The sequence below is a fragment of the Ranitomeya imitator genome, chromosome 6, assembly GCF_032444005.1.
Source record: "Ranitomeya imitator isolate aRanImi1 chromosome 6, aRanImi1.pri, whole genome shotgun sequence".
NCBI classification, from domain to species: Eukaryota; Metazoa; Chordata; class Amphibia; order Anura; family Dendrobatidae; genus Ranitomeya; species Ranitomeya imitator.
The window spans coordinates 159,955,043-159,969,614 of record NC_091287.1 but is presented as its reverse complement, the minus strand read 5'-3'; the positions used below and the strand labels follow the sequence as shown (position 1 = coordinate 159,969,614).

Here is a 14,572-nt window from a genome sequence, read left to right as displayed (position 1 = left end):
AGCCATTGCTGGAAGATTGAGAAACACCCATTCACACCAGATACTCGACCAGTTCTGCCCAAAACCACAGGTTGGCTGAAGTGTATAAGCACCTCTAAAGTAAGACTAAATTAATGCCAGGAAGTCAGATTGCCTGTTGGTTACAGCATTTTTCAGATACTTTATGGCAATGGCACCACTCTCAACCTAGGTGCGGCCTGGCTTGGTGGAATATAAATGGCTACATGTCATGTTCAAAAAAGGACAGCGATTTCTTCTTGGAGGTCAGAAAAGTAGATTAAAAATTGCAAGAATAGAGCATATAGGCACAGTACATTTATTTTAATATGACATCAACAAGATCTGATCCAGGTCATTATCTATGTCAGATGATTACATTCTCTACTGGACATTCAAAGAAAAACACGCAGAACAGTCTTGTCAGGGAATCTTCAGCATAATCTTCTCATAAAAAATAACACTCAGGGTTATGAAAAATTTTGCTATAGATAATGTATAATCGATTGAGAAAAGTTAATCTTGATCTACACTTGTGTCTTTTTATTTCAATTTTTTGTATCTTATTCTGGTGGTAACTATAAACAACCGGAATAAAGCCCAAAATAAAATGTTAATACAATATATGTTATACATTTTTTTTAAATGCATCTCTCAATGGTTCATATCTTCTGTTTCGAAGAAATGTCACGGTAGATGTAAACATGTTAGATTAAAGGAATTTCTAGATTTTTAGATTCTGAAAAAAAAAAAAGTATTTTTACTGTACAAAATAATCTATTGGAAATATGCTGCAAATATTACGCAATTAACTTCCCTTCAAAGCCAAAGAATATGACTGGTATCGTCAATGTATATATAAATATATGTTAGGGTCTTTTTATAGTTTATACCTATCAGGCTTCAAATAAATAAAAAATAATCTACAGAACAGTGGATACAATCAAATCTCAATGTATGCAAGTAAAATGATCCATAATTATCTGGAGATATATTTGGCAAGCTTTATACAATGGGCGCTAATTTAGAAATGTACAACAATGGATAAAAAAAATAAGGAGAAAACAGAAATTAGAATTAATCTCAATAGTAGCAGCTAAGAAAAAAAGAATTTGAGCAAAGAGTGATGAGAGATGCACAGTATACGCCTAAATCTTGCCCAGTGTAGGGCGCTTTAGATACTAATCCCATTTTTGCTACTTTCCAGTGTGCCGCTATTTATAAAGACATGTCAGATTAGTTAGATATATACAACATGTACATGACTTACAACTCAACTATGTAATGAAATCCACACCTGCTTCACATTTTATGTCTCACTAGACAACTCATTCTTAGGTTTGGACATATGTCTGTATCATAGAGAACACAAAGGCACTAATATCGGACATTGAGGCCTCCAGGATCAGCACAATATATGTTGGTCCATTTCTGCAACCCTTATGGTATTTGCAATATTACAAAAGTATACGCTGTATTTTTCTCTTCTTACTAAGGCAAGTCTTAGCCTAGGCTCACAGCATCTTCAACAGTAGCTTAGCAGCCTTTCGGAGCTATCCATTAGAAGAGCACCGTCCGTAAACTAGTGAAAGGCTTTAGGTGGCTTTTTCCCGTTGTCCCCATCGATGCGTCACTCTTTCCAGAAGGGTTCCATGCAATGTAATGCTTTCAATCTGCGGAGAATAGAGAATGGAAAGTTGGTTTTCACAACAGTAAGAGTAAGAAATGCAAGCAAGTCGCCATCTAGTGGGCGTCAGTTGAAGGGCAAGACCAAAGGGCTTTATTTATGCTGATTAAAGGGAAACCGTCATGTCAAAAAATGTTATTAACTTGCAGGTATGGGGTTGATCTGCAGGTTAATAGCGCTGCAAAGCTGCGTGGTCGTTGCACAGAATGCCCAGCGAGTGGCATGCAAATCCGTGCGAGACTGGAGTAGTATTTCTGGAGCACAGAATGCAGCAGTTTTGATGAATTTGATGGACAGACGTGGCCATGCCACCCTTCCGCCTCTGTCACAGCTACACACATATTGGCATAGATGATTTAAACTGGCGTGAAAGCACCAAACGTTGCAAAATTTTAGTCTGTGACTTTTCAAAGTTTTAACCCCTTCACCACCCTGGGATTTTCCATATTTCCATTTTTTTCCGTTTTTTGCTACCCTTCTTTCCAGAGCCATCACTTTTTTATGTTTCTGTCAGTATGGCCGTGTGAGGATTTGGCTTTTGCGGGACGAGTTGCCCTTTTGAACGACACCATTGATTTTGCTATATAGTGTCTGGAAACCGAGAAAACCCATTAACAGAATTAATATTTTCCACTACGGAATGTTACAGTAAAGTGCAATAGAACATTACATTTCTCACTGGAAAAGGAGATTACCGTACTTACTTTACTAAATAAGAGATTTTTCACTGTCTTGTTTTTCTTCAACATCATCTTCAGAATCTGCAAACAAGAAAGACAACTAAAATCAATGATGATACAGGAAAGAAATATACCAAGAACTAAAATCAAAGCTTTTGAAGACAATATGTATTTACGGATAAAACTAAGAATGAGCCAATGTCTAAAAGAGGACCATACATCTAACTTAAAAAATAATAATAAAAAAATAAGTGGTTGAAGCGATGATTTCTGCTAAATATTATAGGGGAAACAAATGAGGAAGCAGTACTTATCTACAAGAAACTATGATTTTCATCAGAAAAAGTAGTTATCATCAATAATGATGTCAAAGTGGATGAGCCTACTATTAGAAAGAGACTGTAAGTGTTAGTTGTATATAGGTGTTCCATGCCATGACTTTATGGGGGGAAGAATGCACAAAATGAATAAAAAAGAACGGAAATACAAACCAATAAAAATTTAAAAACAAAATGCGGAAAGGCACCTCCAGGCTGATGTTTCTAGCCTCACCTCCTGACATAAAATCAAGTTGTAATGGAAAGGGGAACATAACTAAAAACATAATTTAGAAGTCATTGCGTTATTAATTAAAAAAAAAAAAAAAAAAAAAGAAAATGTGAAAAACAGACAGGCATTTCCATTTTTTATTCCTTAAGTGGTTTCATCTATATCGGCAAAACATGAAAAATAAAAATTAGGCATTGCTTATCCCTAGAAAAGAAAGGCAAAGATTATATGAATAACCAAACAAGAAGAAAACCTTAGAGCTCTTAAAACCACATGTACGAAGAAAAAACAAAAAGGATTCCACAGTACAGCCAAATTCCTGGAGACAGATCTCTGTGAGGGAGATACCCTGCTGTTAGACATCTGGCGGCATATTTTTGATCGCTACTCGAGTTTGCATCGGGTGCTCTGGTATGCATCGAGCATCACGGGTGCTAGAGTGACATGCTCAAGTCTCTGCCCACATGTTTCGTGACTGCTAGACAGCCAAAAGTACATGCAGGGATTGCTCGTCAAGGTTTTTGTGGTATATATATATATATATATATATATATATATATATATATATATATATATATATATATATATATATATATACACATACTCGATACATACCAGAGCACCTGATGCAAAAGCGATAATTTTTTACTTTTGAAAAAACCCTAATCCCAACCCCAACCATAAGCCCAACCCTAACGGCAAACAATGAAATAAATAAAAATTATAAAATAAATAATCTGACATACTAATTATTGGCTTTTGATCACTGAGATAGGGTCTATCATGAAGAAGAAGCAGAAGGCAAGTGGAAGGAGAAGGAGGGCCCGAGGAGCGGCAGAGGAACCAGGTGAGTGCTTAGGGACATCATTTCTCTCTGTTCCGACATGTATATCATGTCAGAAGAGAGAGAAATGTTTTTAATAGTGGGCACACTTTTTTTTACGCGATTGCCATTATTCATTGAATAAAGGCGATAATGGGATTGAGGACCTGGAAATCTGGACCTAATCATGTTCTCCCGGGTCTCATCTACCCCTGGTAGCTGAAAACCCAGAGATTTTTGGACTCTGGGTGTCACTATACCCTTTTTCCTAATCACCGTTTTACAAATGCGCTTAAGGAGTAAGGCCCCTTAGTGGCAGCTGTTTTAATGCATATCAGCGGTCGTTAAGGGGTTAACCTACAAAAACACAGCCTAAAACACCGTGTCTGCAAATTGAGATACTGATTTGGCTTTTATCCTAACTTAAGTCATATTACAAGACTCATTAAAGGGCTGGTTGTGACTTGCAGGATCGCTACTTCCAACAGGTGGCGCCATAGAGTTCAAGTCCTCTTCTTCACTGAAGAGGCAATTTGCATACAGAATATATATAGTGAGTGGATATGAAAAAGAACAAAAATCTAGAAAATGACAAATAACCGCTCACATATAAATACATTGTGTGCAGAATTATTAGGCAAATTGTATTTTAGAGGATTATTTTTATTATTGATCAACAACTATGTTCTCAATCAACCCAAAAGACTCATAAATATCACAGATTAATATTTTTGGAAGTTGGAGTGGTTTTTTTTTAGATTTGGCTATCTTTGGATATCTGTTTGTGCAGGTAACTATTACTGTGCAGAATTATTAGGCAACTTAATAAAAACCAAATATATTCCCATCTCACTTGTTTATTTTCACCAGGTAAACCAATATAACTGCACAAAATTTAGAAATAAACATTTCTGACATGCAAAAAAAAAAAACCCCAAAAAATTAGTGACCAATATAACCACCTTTCTTTATGATGACACTCAACAGCCTTCCATCCATAGATTCTGTCAGTTGCTTGATCTGTTTACGACCAACATTGCGTGCAGCAGCCACCACAGCCTCCCAGACACTGTTCCGAGAGGTGTACTGTTTTCCCTCCCTGTAGATCTCACATTTTATGAGTGACCACAGCTTCTCTATGGGGTTCAGATCAGGTGAACATGGGGGCCATGTCATTATTTTTTCTTCTTTGAGACCTTTACTGGCCAGCCACGCTGTGGAGTAGTTGGAGGCATGTGATGGAGCATTGTCCTGCATGAAAATCATGTTTTTCTTGAACAATACTGACTTCTTCCTGTACCATTGCTTGAAGAAGTTGTCCTCCAGAAACTGGCAGTAGGTCTGTGAGTTGAGCTTCACTCCATCCTCAACCCGAAAAGGTCCCACAAGTTCATCTTTGATGATACCAGCCCATACCAGTACCCCACCTCCACCTTGCTGGCGTCTGAGTTGGAGTGGAGCTCTCTGCCCTTTACTGATCCAGCCTCTGGCCCATCAAGAGTCACTCTCATTTCATCAGTCCATAAAACCTTTGAAAAATCAGTCTTAAGCCATTTCTTGGCCCAGTCTTGATGTTTTATCTTATGTTTCTAGTTCAAAGGTGGTCGTTTTTCAGCCTTCCCTACCTTGGCCATGTCCCTGAGTATAGCACACCTTGTGCTTTTTGTTACTCCAGTAACGTTGCAGCTCTGAAATATGGCAAAACTGGTGGCAAATGGCATCTTGGCAGCTTGACGCTTGATTTTCCTCAATTCATGGGCAGTTATTTTGCACCTTTTTTGCCCAACATGCTTCTTGCGACCCTGTTGGCTATTTGCCATGAAACGCTTGATTGTTCGGTGATCACATTTCAAAAGTTTGGCAATTTCAAGTCTGCTGCATCCCTCTGCAAGACATCTCACAATTTTGGATTTTTCAAAGCCCGTCAAATCTCACTTCTGACCCATTTTGGCAAAGGAAAGGAAGTTGCCTAATAATTAAGCACACCTTATATAGGGTTTTGATGTCATTAGACAACACCCCTCCTCATTACAGAGATGCACATCACCTGATTTACTTAATTGGTAGTTGGCTCTCAAGCCTGAACAGCTTGGAATAGGACAACATGTATAAAAAAGTATCCTGTGATCAAAATACAACTTGCCTAATAATTCTGCACACAGTGTATATACAGCGCTGGCAAAACTAAAGAGACCACTGCAAAATGTTCAGTTTGTCTGATTTTTCTCTTTATAGGTATATTTTTGAGTAAAATGTAAATTGTTCTTTTAGTCTATAAACTTCTGACAACATGTCTCTGAATTTCCAAGAAATACATTTTGTATTTTTTTCTGAAAAGGAGAAATGGTCAAAATTAAAAACAAAACAAAACAGTGCTTTCAGACCTCAAATAATGCAAAGAAAAGTTCATAATCATTTAGAAACAACAATACTAATGTTTTAACTCAGGAGGAGATGAGAAATCAATATTATCAATATTTTGTGGATTAACCATGATTGTTAATCACAGCTTTCATGCGTCTTGGCATGCTTTCCACCAGTCTTTCACACTGCTTCTGGCGCAAAAATTTAAGAAGTTCTTCTTTGTTTGATGGCTTGTGACTATCCATCATCCTCTTGATTACCGTACATTCCAGAGGATTTCAATAAGGTTCAGGTCTGGAGATTGGGTTGCCCATGACAGATTTTTGATGTGGTGGTCTCTTAATTTTTGCCAGAGCTGTATTTTTTATTGAATGAAAAAAAAAAAATTGTACATCGGTTAAGCTGTGAAAGGACCTGTTTTTTGCATGGTGAATGACACCATTCTGGGGTAATATGACAGATTGTGTGTTTTTTGCATTTTTTAGGCAGGTGCAGCAGAAAAACTACAAATATGGCTTTTGGATTTTTTTTTGTTACCAAATAGGTTAATCATTTGATAGATTGGACTTCTATTTAGGTTGCAATACCTCCTGTTTGTTTCTTCATTTTTAAAGAATAAAAAGGGGAGATTAAAGGGCCACTGTCACCCCCCTCCAGCCGTTATAAACTAAAAGAGCCACCTTGTGCAGCAGTAATGCTGCATTCTAACAAGTTGGCTCTTTTAGTTTTGTGTTCAGGTATTACTAAAATAAAGCGCTTTGAAACTTTGCAAAAATACCTATCTTTGTCCACGGAGGCGGGTCCTCAATCCCCTGCTTGAACGGTACTCTGCCGTCACTCACATCTTCAGGGGCTTTCGGCGCCGCCCCCTCCGCGCTGTTTTCTCTTCAAATCCGGCGCCTGCGCTGTGTAAATCTTTGTGGGGCAGGCGCAGTAAGCTCTGGCGGTCTGACGTGCCAGCCAGGCTTGGAGACTGCGCCTGTGCTGGCAGTGCGGCCACCCACCTCGGTAATCCCTACCCCGCACTGTGTTATGCATTATGCACAGTGCGGGGCTAGGATTCCTGGGCATGCATATACTTCAAATACTGCAGGCTAGGCTTCATAGGAGTAAGATGAGAGCGACGGAAGCCTTAAAGGGGTAGTCCCATCTCGAAGATCCTATCACAATATGTAGTAGGGGAAATAATAATACCTAAGGTCCTGCAATGCCTGCAGCTTGGGTAAGCAACATAGCGAATCTTAACAATTATACTACACTAGATTGTGGCCCGATTCTAACGCATTGGGTATTCTAGAATATGCATGTCCCCGTAGTATATGGACAATGATGATTCCAGAATTCGCGGCAGATTGTGCTCGTCGCTGATTGGTCGAGGCAACCTTTATGACATCATCGTCGCCATGGCAACCATTATGACATCTACGTCGATACTGTGCCCGTCGCTGAATCAGAAACGTGGGATTTCTACGTCCTTTATGACATCATCGTCGCTGTGCCCGTTGCTGATTGGTCGAGGCCGGTCGGCCTCGACCAATCAGAGACGCGGGATTTCTACGTCGATACTGTGCCCGTCGCTGATTGGTCGAGGCAACCTTTATGACATCATCATCGCCATGGCAACCATTATGACATCATCGTCGCTGTGCCCGTCTCTGATTGGTCGAGGCCGCCAGGATGTCTACGTCCTTTATGACATCATCGTCGCTGTGCCCGTCACTGATTGGTCGAGGCCGCCAGGCCTCGACCAATCAGAGAGGCGGGATTTCCAGGACAGACAGACAGAAAGACAGACAGACAGACGGAAAAACCCTTAGACAATTATATATATAGATTTCTAGTAGTATAAGGTATTTGCTAATATTATTAATACACCTAATACATATTGGGATAGGAGCTTGGAGATGGGAATACCCTTTTAAGTGCACACCTGGCTGCCATGACACCTCACTGACTGTACTGCAAGCAATGGGAGCCGCTACATGCGCATTCAGCCGATATAAATGGTTGAACAATTCAGTAATAACATCAATAGTAGTCACAGATGGTATATCACCAGTATGAACGTTTTGCACTGGTTGCTGTACCTGCAGGAGACTCAGGGGGTGAGTAGAACTGTCCATCCGACCTTGGTCCTGGCGTTAATAGTGCAGCTCTTTCAGAAACACTCTGAATCATTAAACGACCTAAAAAGAGAAAAAAATCACCTTGTTTGCATAGTTTTTACACTTCAACATACAAGAAGATACAATAAATTATTTGTATGCAGGTGAAGGCTATAGATCTACAGGCTACAATTCAAGCTCGCTTAGGACGGGGTCAGACGAGTTTATGAAAAATCATTCGATTTTTATCTAGAAAACTCAGATGATTTCCACCCGTATGTCCGTATTTTACATCAGTGTGACTTCCACATTTACACATCAACAGTTTAAAATGTACACGACCAATTATGGTTTCCTGCATTAATAAAGGCTATGTACCTGCAAAATTGGAAGCTACTCCTATGACCTGTATGAGATCCAATGATTTTTTGCACACCATCTCATGCGCCATATGGAAGAAAATAGTACATGCTACGCCTTTTTTCACACCGACACTTGAGAAAAGCCGTCATCTGAATAGCCCTGCTGAATGACATTAATCAGAGTACCGTCCCATTGCATTCGGACAGCACACATGATTGTTCTTCAGAAGGAAAAGCTCTGATTTCCTGCACACAAGTAGGACTAGAAATGCAGGCGGCTGGAGACATGTTTCAGCAACAAGCAGGTAATTTCCTGAGGGTAAACAGCCAACTCACTAGAGAAAGCCTCAGATCCTTGTCACACAGCAAACAAAAGGTAATTCAGCGGAGAATTTAGTCTATCATGTTTATGTAATTATTACATGGTTTTTCTATGCAGCACACCTTAAAACTACACTTAGGCCTCTTTCACATTTCCGTCTTTCAGCTCCCGTGACAATCCGTCGATTTTTGTGAATGCAGGATCCTGCATTTTCTCATAGACTTGTATTAGCGATGGATTGTGACGGATGGCCATCCGTTTCATACGTCGTGCACTGGATCCTGCGTAAAAAAAAACGGTCCGTCAGGCAGAGAAAACGTTCAGAGGAACGTTTTTTCTGCACATCGGAAAATTGGTCAGCGACGCATCCTGCGCTGCCCGTCACTGGCTACAATGGAAGCCTATGGGCGCAGGATGCGTCACAGACTGTGAAAAGCAGGAATCCAGCGACGGGTCCCTTCTTTTCAAACTGAGCATGCGATATAACGTTAAAAATAATAAAAAAAATAAAAACATCGCAATATTCTCACCTACCGCATTCCCACGCAGCGTCAGCGATGCTCCCGGCAGCTAGCATTACTTCCTAGTAATACATTGTGAAATCTCGCGATGTATTACTAGGAATGCTAGCTGCCAGGAGCATCGCTGTGCAGGAACGCCGGTAAGTGAGAATACTGCGATTTTTTAATTTTTTTTAACCTGGTTTGTGTTGTGTATGCATTTTTGTAGCGGAAAACCGCTGCGAAGATGCATACACAACAGGTGCACATAGCCTCGACGGGTCCGTCAGAAAGACGGGCCCAGTGCACACGTTTTCCACAATAGGCACAGGATCCGTTATTTTAACGTCTTGACGGATCCTGTGCAGATTTGGAAGACGGAAGTGTGAAAGAAGCCTTAACGGGAACCGGTCTGCAGAAAAAATGCTACTAACCTGCAGATCTGGAGTTAATCTGTAAGTTAATACTGTTGTTAACCTGCCCGCCCCTGCACTTAGCTGAACACTGCCGGGACAAAATGAGCTTTACTCTCCCACAGTGTTCCGGTTTCAGTCATAGGGGCAGCACCATTGCAGGTCCTGTCACCGCTCTGAGAATGCAGAGCAGCTGTAGCCACGTCCCCAGCCCTGACTGACAGCCGGCCCCAATGCAGAGCGGGTGCCAGTCAGGGCAGAATCAATCAGATTATCTCGCATGAGAGAACTACGGTCCTGAGACCGTAGCCTAAAAGCCACTGGTTCTCCCCGGTCGCAGCCGCCGGGGTCCCGCCTGTCCAACTAGTCTCCTGTATGGCTCAGCCCCAGGAGGCTTTTAAATTATGTTTTTCTCTGAAACGCCGCAGCGAACATGGGTGAGATCTTACAACCAGTGCCTAATACATGCTGCCCGCGGATCAGGCAGCATGTATCAGCTGTCAGGGTTCCCTTTAAGCAAGGAAATCCCATGTTTGTCTGATGGCTCCCATAAACATTACGCTAAAGTTGTCAGAACCCAGCAATATCTATGTTAGTCAAATATATATGGAGTCCTCCCAGCTCTCCCCTGATAAATGATGTTGGTGGAGAAAACGGTAATTAGTTCTTACCGGTAATTTTATTTCCAGGAATCCACCTGACAGCACCATTGGATGACGTCCTTCTTACCCTCAGTGGGACAGGAACAACAAGCGGTTAAAAGGACCCTTCCCACTCCACCCACCAGTGATTTTCTAAGTACCACATCTGGATGGATGCAAAAAAGAGAGTTTATTAACAGTCATACACCAATGTTACATCACATTAGTCAACAGTATAAACTTGCAGTGGGAGGGAACTAGTAGTGCTGTCAGGTGGATTCCTGGAAATAAAATTACCGGTAAGAACTAATTACCGTTTTCCAGTCCACCACCTGACAGCACCATCGGAGGAATACCAAAGGATTTTTAACTAGGGTGGGACTACTGCATGTAACACTTTTCTACCAAAAGCTAATTGGTCTGATACGACATCTAATTTATAGTGTCTAGCAAAGGTAGAAAGACTAGTCCAAGTCGCCGCCCTACAGATTTGCTCAACTGAGGCACCCCCCTTCTCTGCCCATGATGTAGAAATAGCTCGTGTTGAGTGGGCTATAAGAGTATCCGGGGGATCTTTCCCTTGGTCTGTATATGCTAGGCTAATCATGTTTTTAATCCACCTAGCAATGGTTGATTTTGCTGCTTTACAACCCCTATTTGGACCACCGTATTGTATAAATAAGTTAGTGTCCCGTCTCCAGCTTTCTGTCGCCCCCAGGTATTTTAGAACAGTCTCCCTAACGTCAAGGTTATAGTAGACCCCCTCTTTTGCGTTCCTAGGGTGTTGGCAGAAAGAAGGAAGGATTATCTCCTGACTTATATTGGTAGAAGATACTACTTTGGGGAGGAAAGATGGGTTAAGTTTAAAGACTATTCTGTCGTCAAAGATTTGAAGATATGGGTTCTGGATAGAAAGAGCCTTTTAGCTGACGTGATGGCAATCAGGAAGGCAGTCTTAAAGGAGAGATTGGCTATGTCCATATCTTCTGACAGTAAGTACGGGGTTTTACACAAAGTGTTAAGGACCAGGTTTAGGTCCCAAGTAGGAGTTGATCTCCTCACAAGTGGCCTCATTCTCTGCGTGGCCCTGGAAAATCTTGCTATCCAGGGATGGGAGGCTAGTGATGTATCAAAGAAAACACTAAGTGCTGCAATCTGTACTTTTAGAGTACTAGGCCGAAGGCCCTTGTCAAATCCGAGTTGCAAGAAATCGAGGATTCTGGGAATAGCTGGTTTCGAAACATCCACAGGGACCCCCTCCCAAAAAGGAACAATACCGTTTCCAGATTTTGTTGTAAATCGCTGAAGTCACCGGCTTTCTGCTTGCCTGGAGTGTGGTAATGACATCTTCTGACAGGCCTCTGGATCTTAAGGTTTGCCGTTCAGGATCCAAGCAGATAGGTGAAGAGAGTCTGGATTCTTGTGTAACACCGGCCCTTGTAGAAGAAGGTCCTGCCTGTTCGGTAGTAAGACTGGTCTCTCTGTTGACATCTTGGATAGCAGAGAAAACCAGCTTCTTTTTGGCCAAAAGGGAATCACCAGGATTACGGTTGCTCCTTCGTCTCGTATTTTCCTTAGGGTCTTCGGTATCAAAGGAAGAGGAGGAAATGCGTACAGGAGACCTTCTCCCCAATACTGAGACAAGGTGTCTACTGCCGTGGCTCCGTCTAAAGGATTGAGCGAAAAAAATGCTCTGGTTTTTGAGTTTGACCTGGTGGCAAAGAGGTCCACCTGAGGTGTTCCCCACTTCTGGCACAGACTGCTGAATACTTCCGGGTTCAGTTCCCATTCTCCGGGATGTACGGACTTTCGGCTCAAGAAATCTGCTACCTGATTCTTGGCGCCCTCCAGGTGAACTGCCGAGATGGATTTGACAGATCTTTCTGCCCACCTGAAAATTTGGTCTGCTAAGTGTTGCAGTGGTGGATGCCTCGGACCTGCTTGATGTCTCAGAAATGCCACTGCTGTGACATTGTCGGACAATATTATCACGTGTCTGTCCCGGACCAGTGGCTGGGCCTGGTACAACACCTTCCAGATCGCATACAGTTCCCTGAAATTTGACGATCTTGCGGCAATCTGAGGAGTCCATTCTCCCTGGTAGTATGTTCTTCCTATATGACCGCCACATCCGTATTGACTGGCGTCTGTGGTAACCGTAACACAGGGATCGAGTATCCATGGAACTCCTTCTCTCAGGTTTCCCGGTGTGGTCCACCAGGTTAGGGATCTCTTTACAGACGGAGACACAACCATCTTCCTGTCTAGGGAACTCTGTCTCCTGTTCCAGGATCCTAGGACTTCTCTTTGTAACTCCTGCGAGTGGAATTGGCTCCATTTCACATAGGGTATGCATGCTGTCATGAAGCCGAGTATCCTCATTGCCTCTCTTATGGAGGGGGTACTTCTTCTGAACTGATGAATGTGCCTGATCAAGGCCTCTTGTCTGTCTTCTGGTAAAAAAGATGTTCTTAGATTGGAATCTAACATCAATCCCAAAAATTTTATTCTGGAATTTGGGACCAGGCAGGACTTTTCCCAGTTCACAATATACCCCAGCTCCTGTAGAATGGACAAAGTGAAGTTGCAGTCTATTTTGAGGAGCTTTTCCGATTTCGCCATTATCAGGAAGTCGTCCAGATATGGTACTATGGTCACATTCTGATTTCTTAGATAAGCCACAACTTCCGACATCAGTTTGGTAAAAATCCTGGGCGCCGAAGCAAGCCCGAAGGGGAGACATCTGAACTGGAAGTGATGTACTATCCCCCTGTTTATTATGGCGAATCTCAGGAATTTCTGGCAGGAGATGTGAATCGGGACATGATAGTATGCATTGCTTAGGTCTAGGGTGCACATCACCATGTCCTTGTCTATAAGAGGCGTCATGGATCTTATAGATTCCATCCTGAATCTTTTGTACCGGACCCATTTGTTTAGTGGTTTTAAATTTATGATCGTCCGGGGGTCCCCGGATGGTTTCTTTATTGAAAACAAATGGGAATAATGGCCCTTGCCTCTTTCTAAGATGGGAACTGGAACTATCGCCTCTAATTTTAACAACTCCTGGATGTTTGTCCAATATGGAGGAGTCCAAGAGTGGGCAGGGTCGGGTTACTACAAATCTTTCTGGGGGACTGCTGGAGAACTCTAATTTGTATCCCTGCGCAATCACTTGAAGAATCCAAGGATTCTGGGATACCTTCTGCCAACCCCCTAGAAATTTCTGCAACCGACCTCCCACCTTGATGTCATTTGTTAGGCTTTGGTGTACCTGCAGATGGGAAGATGGAGCCTCTACCCTTTCCATATTTGGGATAAGACCACCTCCCAGACTTCCCTTTCCCCCTGTAGTCTGTCCTCTGACTAGGTCGGGACCTACGAAAGGGCTGGTACTTCTTTGTATTTTCCTCAGGGAATCCCTTCCTTTTATCTGAGGCTTTTTCTAAAATGTCATCTAGAATAGGCCCAAATACTTTATTCCCTGAGAATGGGATTCCACACAACTTATTTTTTGACTGGAGATCCCCTGACCAGGTTTTAAGCCATATGGCTCTTCTGGCCGCGTTAGACAAAGATTCGTTTCTGGCCGCAAAACGTACAGATTCGGCAGAAGCGTCCGCCATAAAGCCTGTTGCGAGTTTGACCAACGGCAGGGATTTAAGGATAACATGTCTAGAAGTCTTGGCTTTAAGATGATCCTCCAAATCGTCAATCCATACATGCATCGACCGGGCTACGGATGTTGCCGCTATATTGGCCCGTATTATTGCTGCGGATGACTCCCAAGTTCTCCTTAGCAAACCGTCCACTTTACGATCCATAGGATCTTTTAATGCGGAGGAGTCCTCAAAAGGGATTGAGGTCTTCTTCGCCACCTTTGCAAGTGGAACATCAATCTTGGGGACTTCATCCCACACCTTAATGTCCTCTGGATTGTAGGGCAAACGAAGTCTAAAATCCCTGGATACCACCAGTTTCTTCTTCGGTTCCTGCCACTCTTCCAGGAACATGGAATGGATGTGGTTGTTGACGGGAAAAACTTTTGTCACTTGGGCATGTAATCCGCCAAACATCTCGTCCTGGATCGAGGTCTCCTCTGGTGTGTCCTGTAGCTGCATGGTGTTAC

General features: G+C 42.2%; 1 protein-coding gene across 8 annotated transcripts in view; it reads right to left on the bottom strand.

Moving 5' to 3' along the window:
- Positions 1–302: 302 nt before the first annotated feature.
- STARD3NL (STARD3 N-terminal like) overlaps positions 303–14,572 on the bottom strand; it is a 79,219-nt gene continuing 64,949 nt past the window's right edge. For all 8 annotated transcript variants that reach the window (XM_069730244.1, XM_069730249.1, XM_069730252.1 and 5 more), the window contains 3 exons: positions 8,188–8,286; positions 2,389–2,445; positions 303–1,670 (listed from right to left, as the gene is read on the bottom strand). In XM_069730244.1, the coding sequence (XP_069586345.1) occupies positions 2,393–2,445; positions 8,188–8,286 (152 nt within the window). In that variant the 3' untranslated portion in view covers positions 303–1,670; positions 2,389–2,392. The remainder of the gene's footprint in view (positions 1,671–2,388; positions 2,446–8,187; positions 8,287–14,572) is intronic.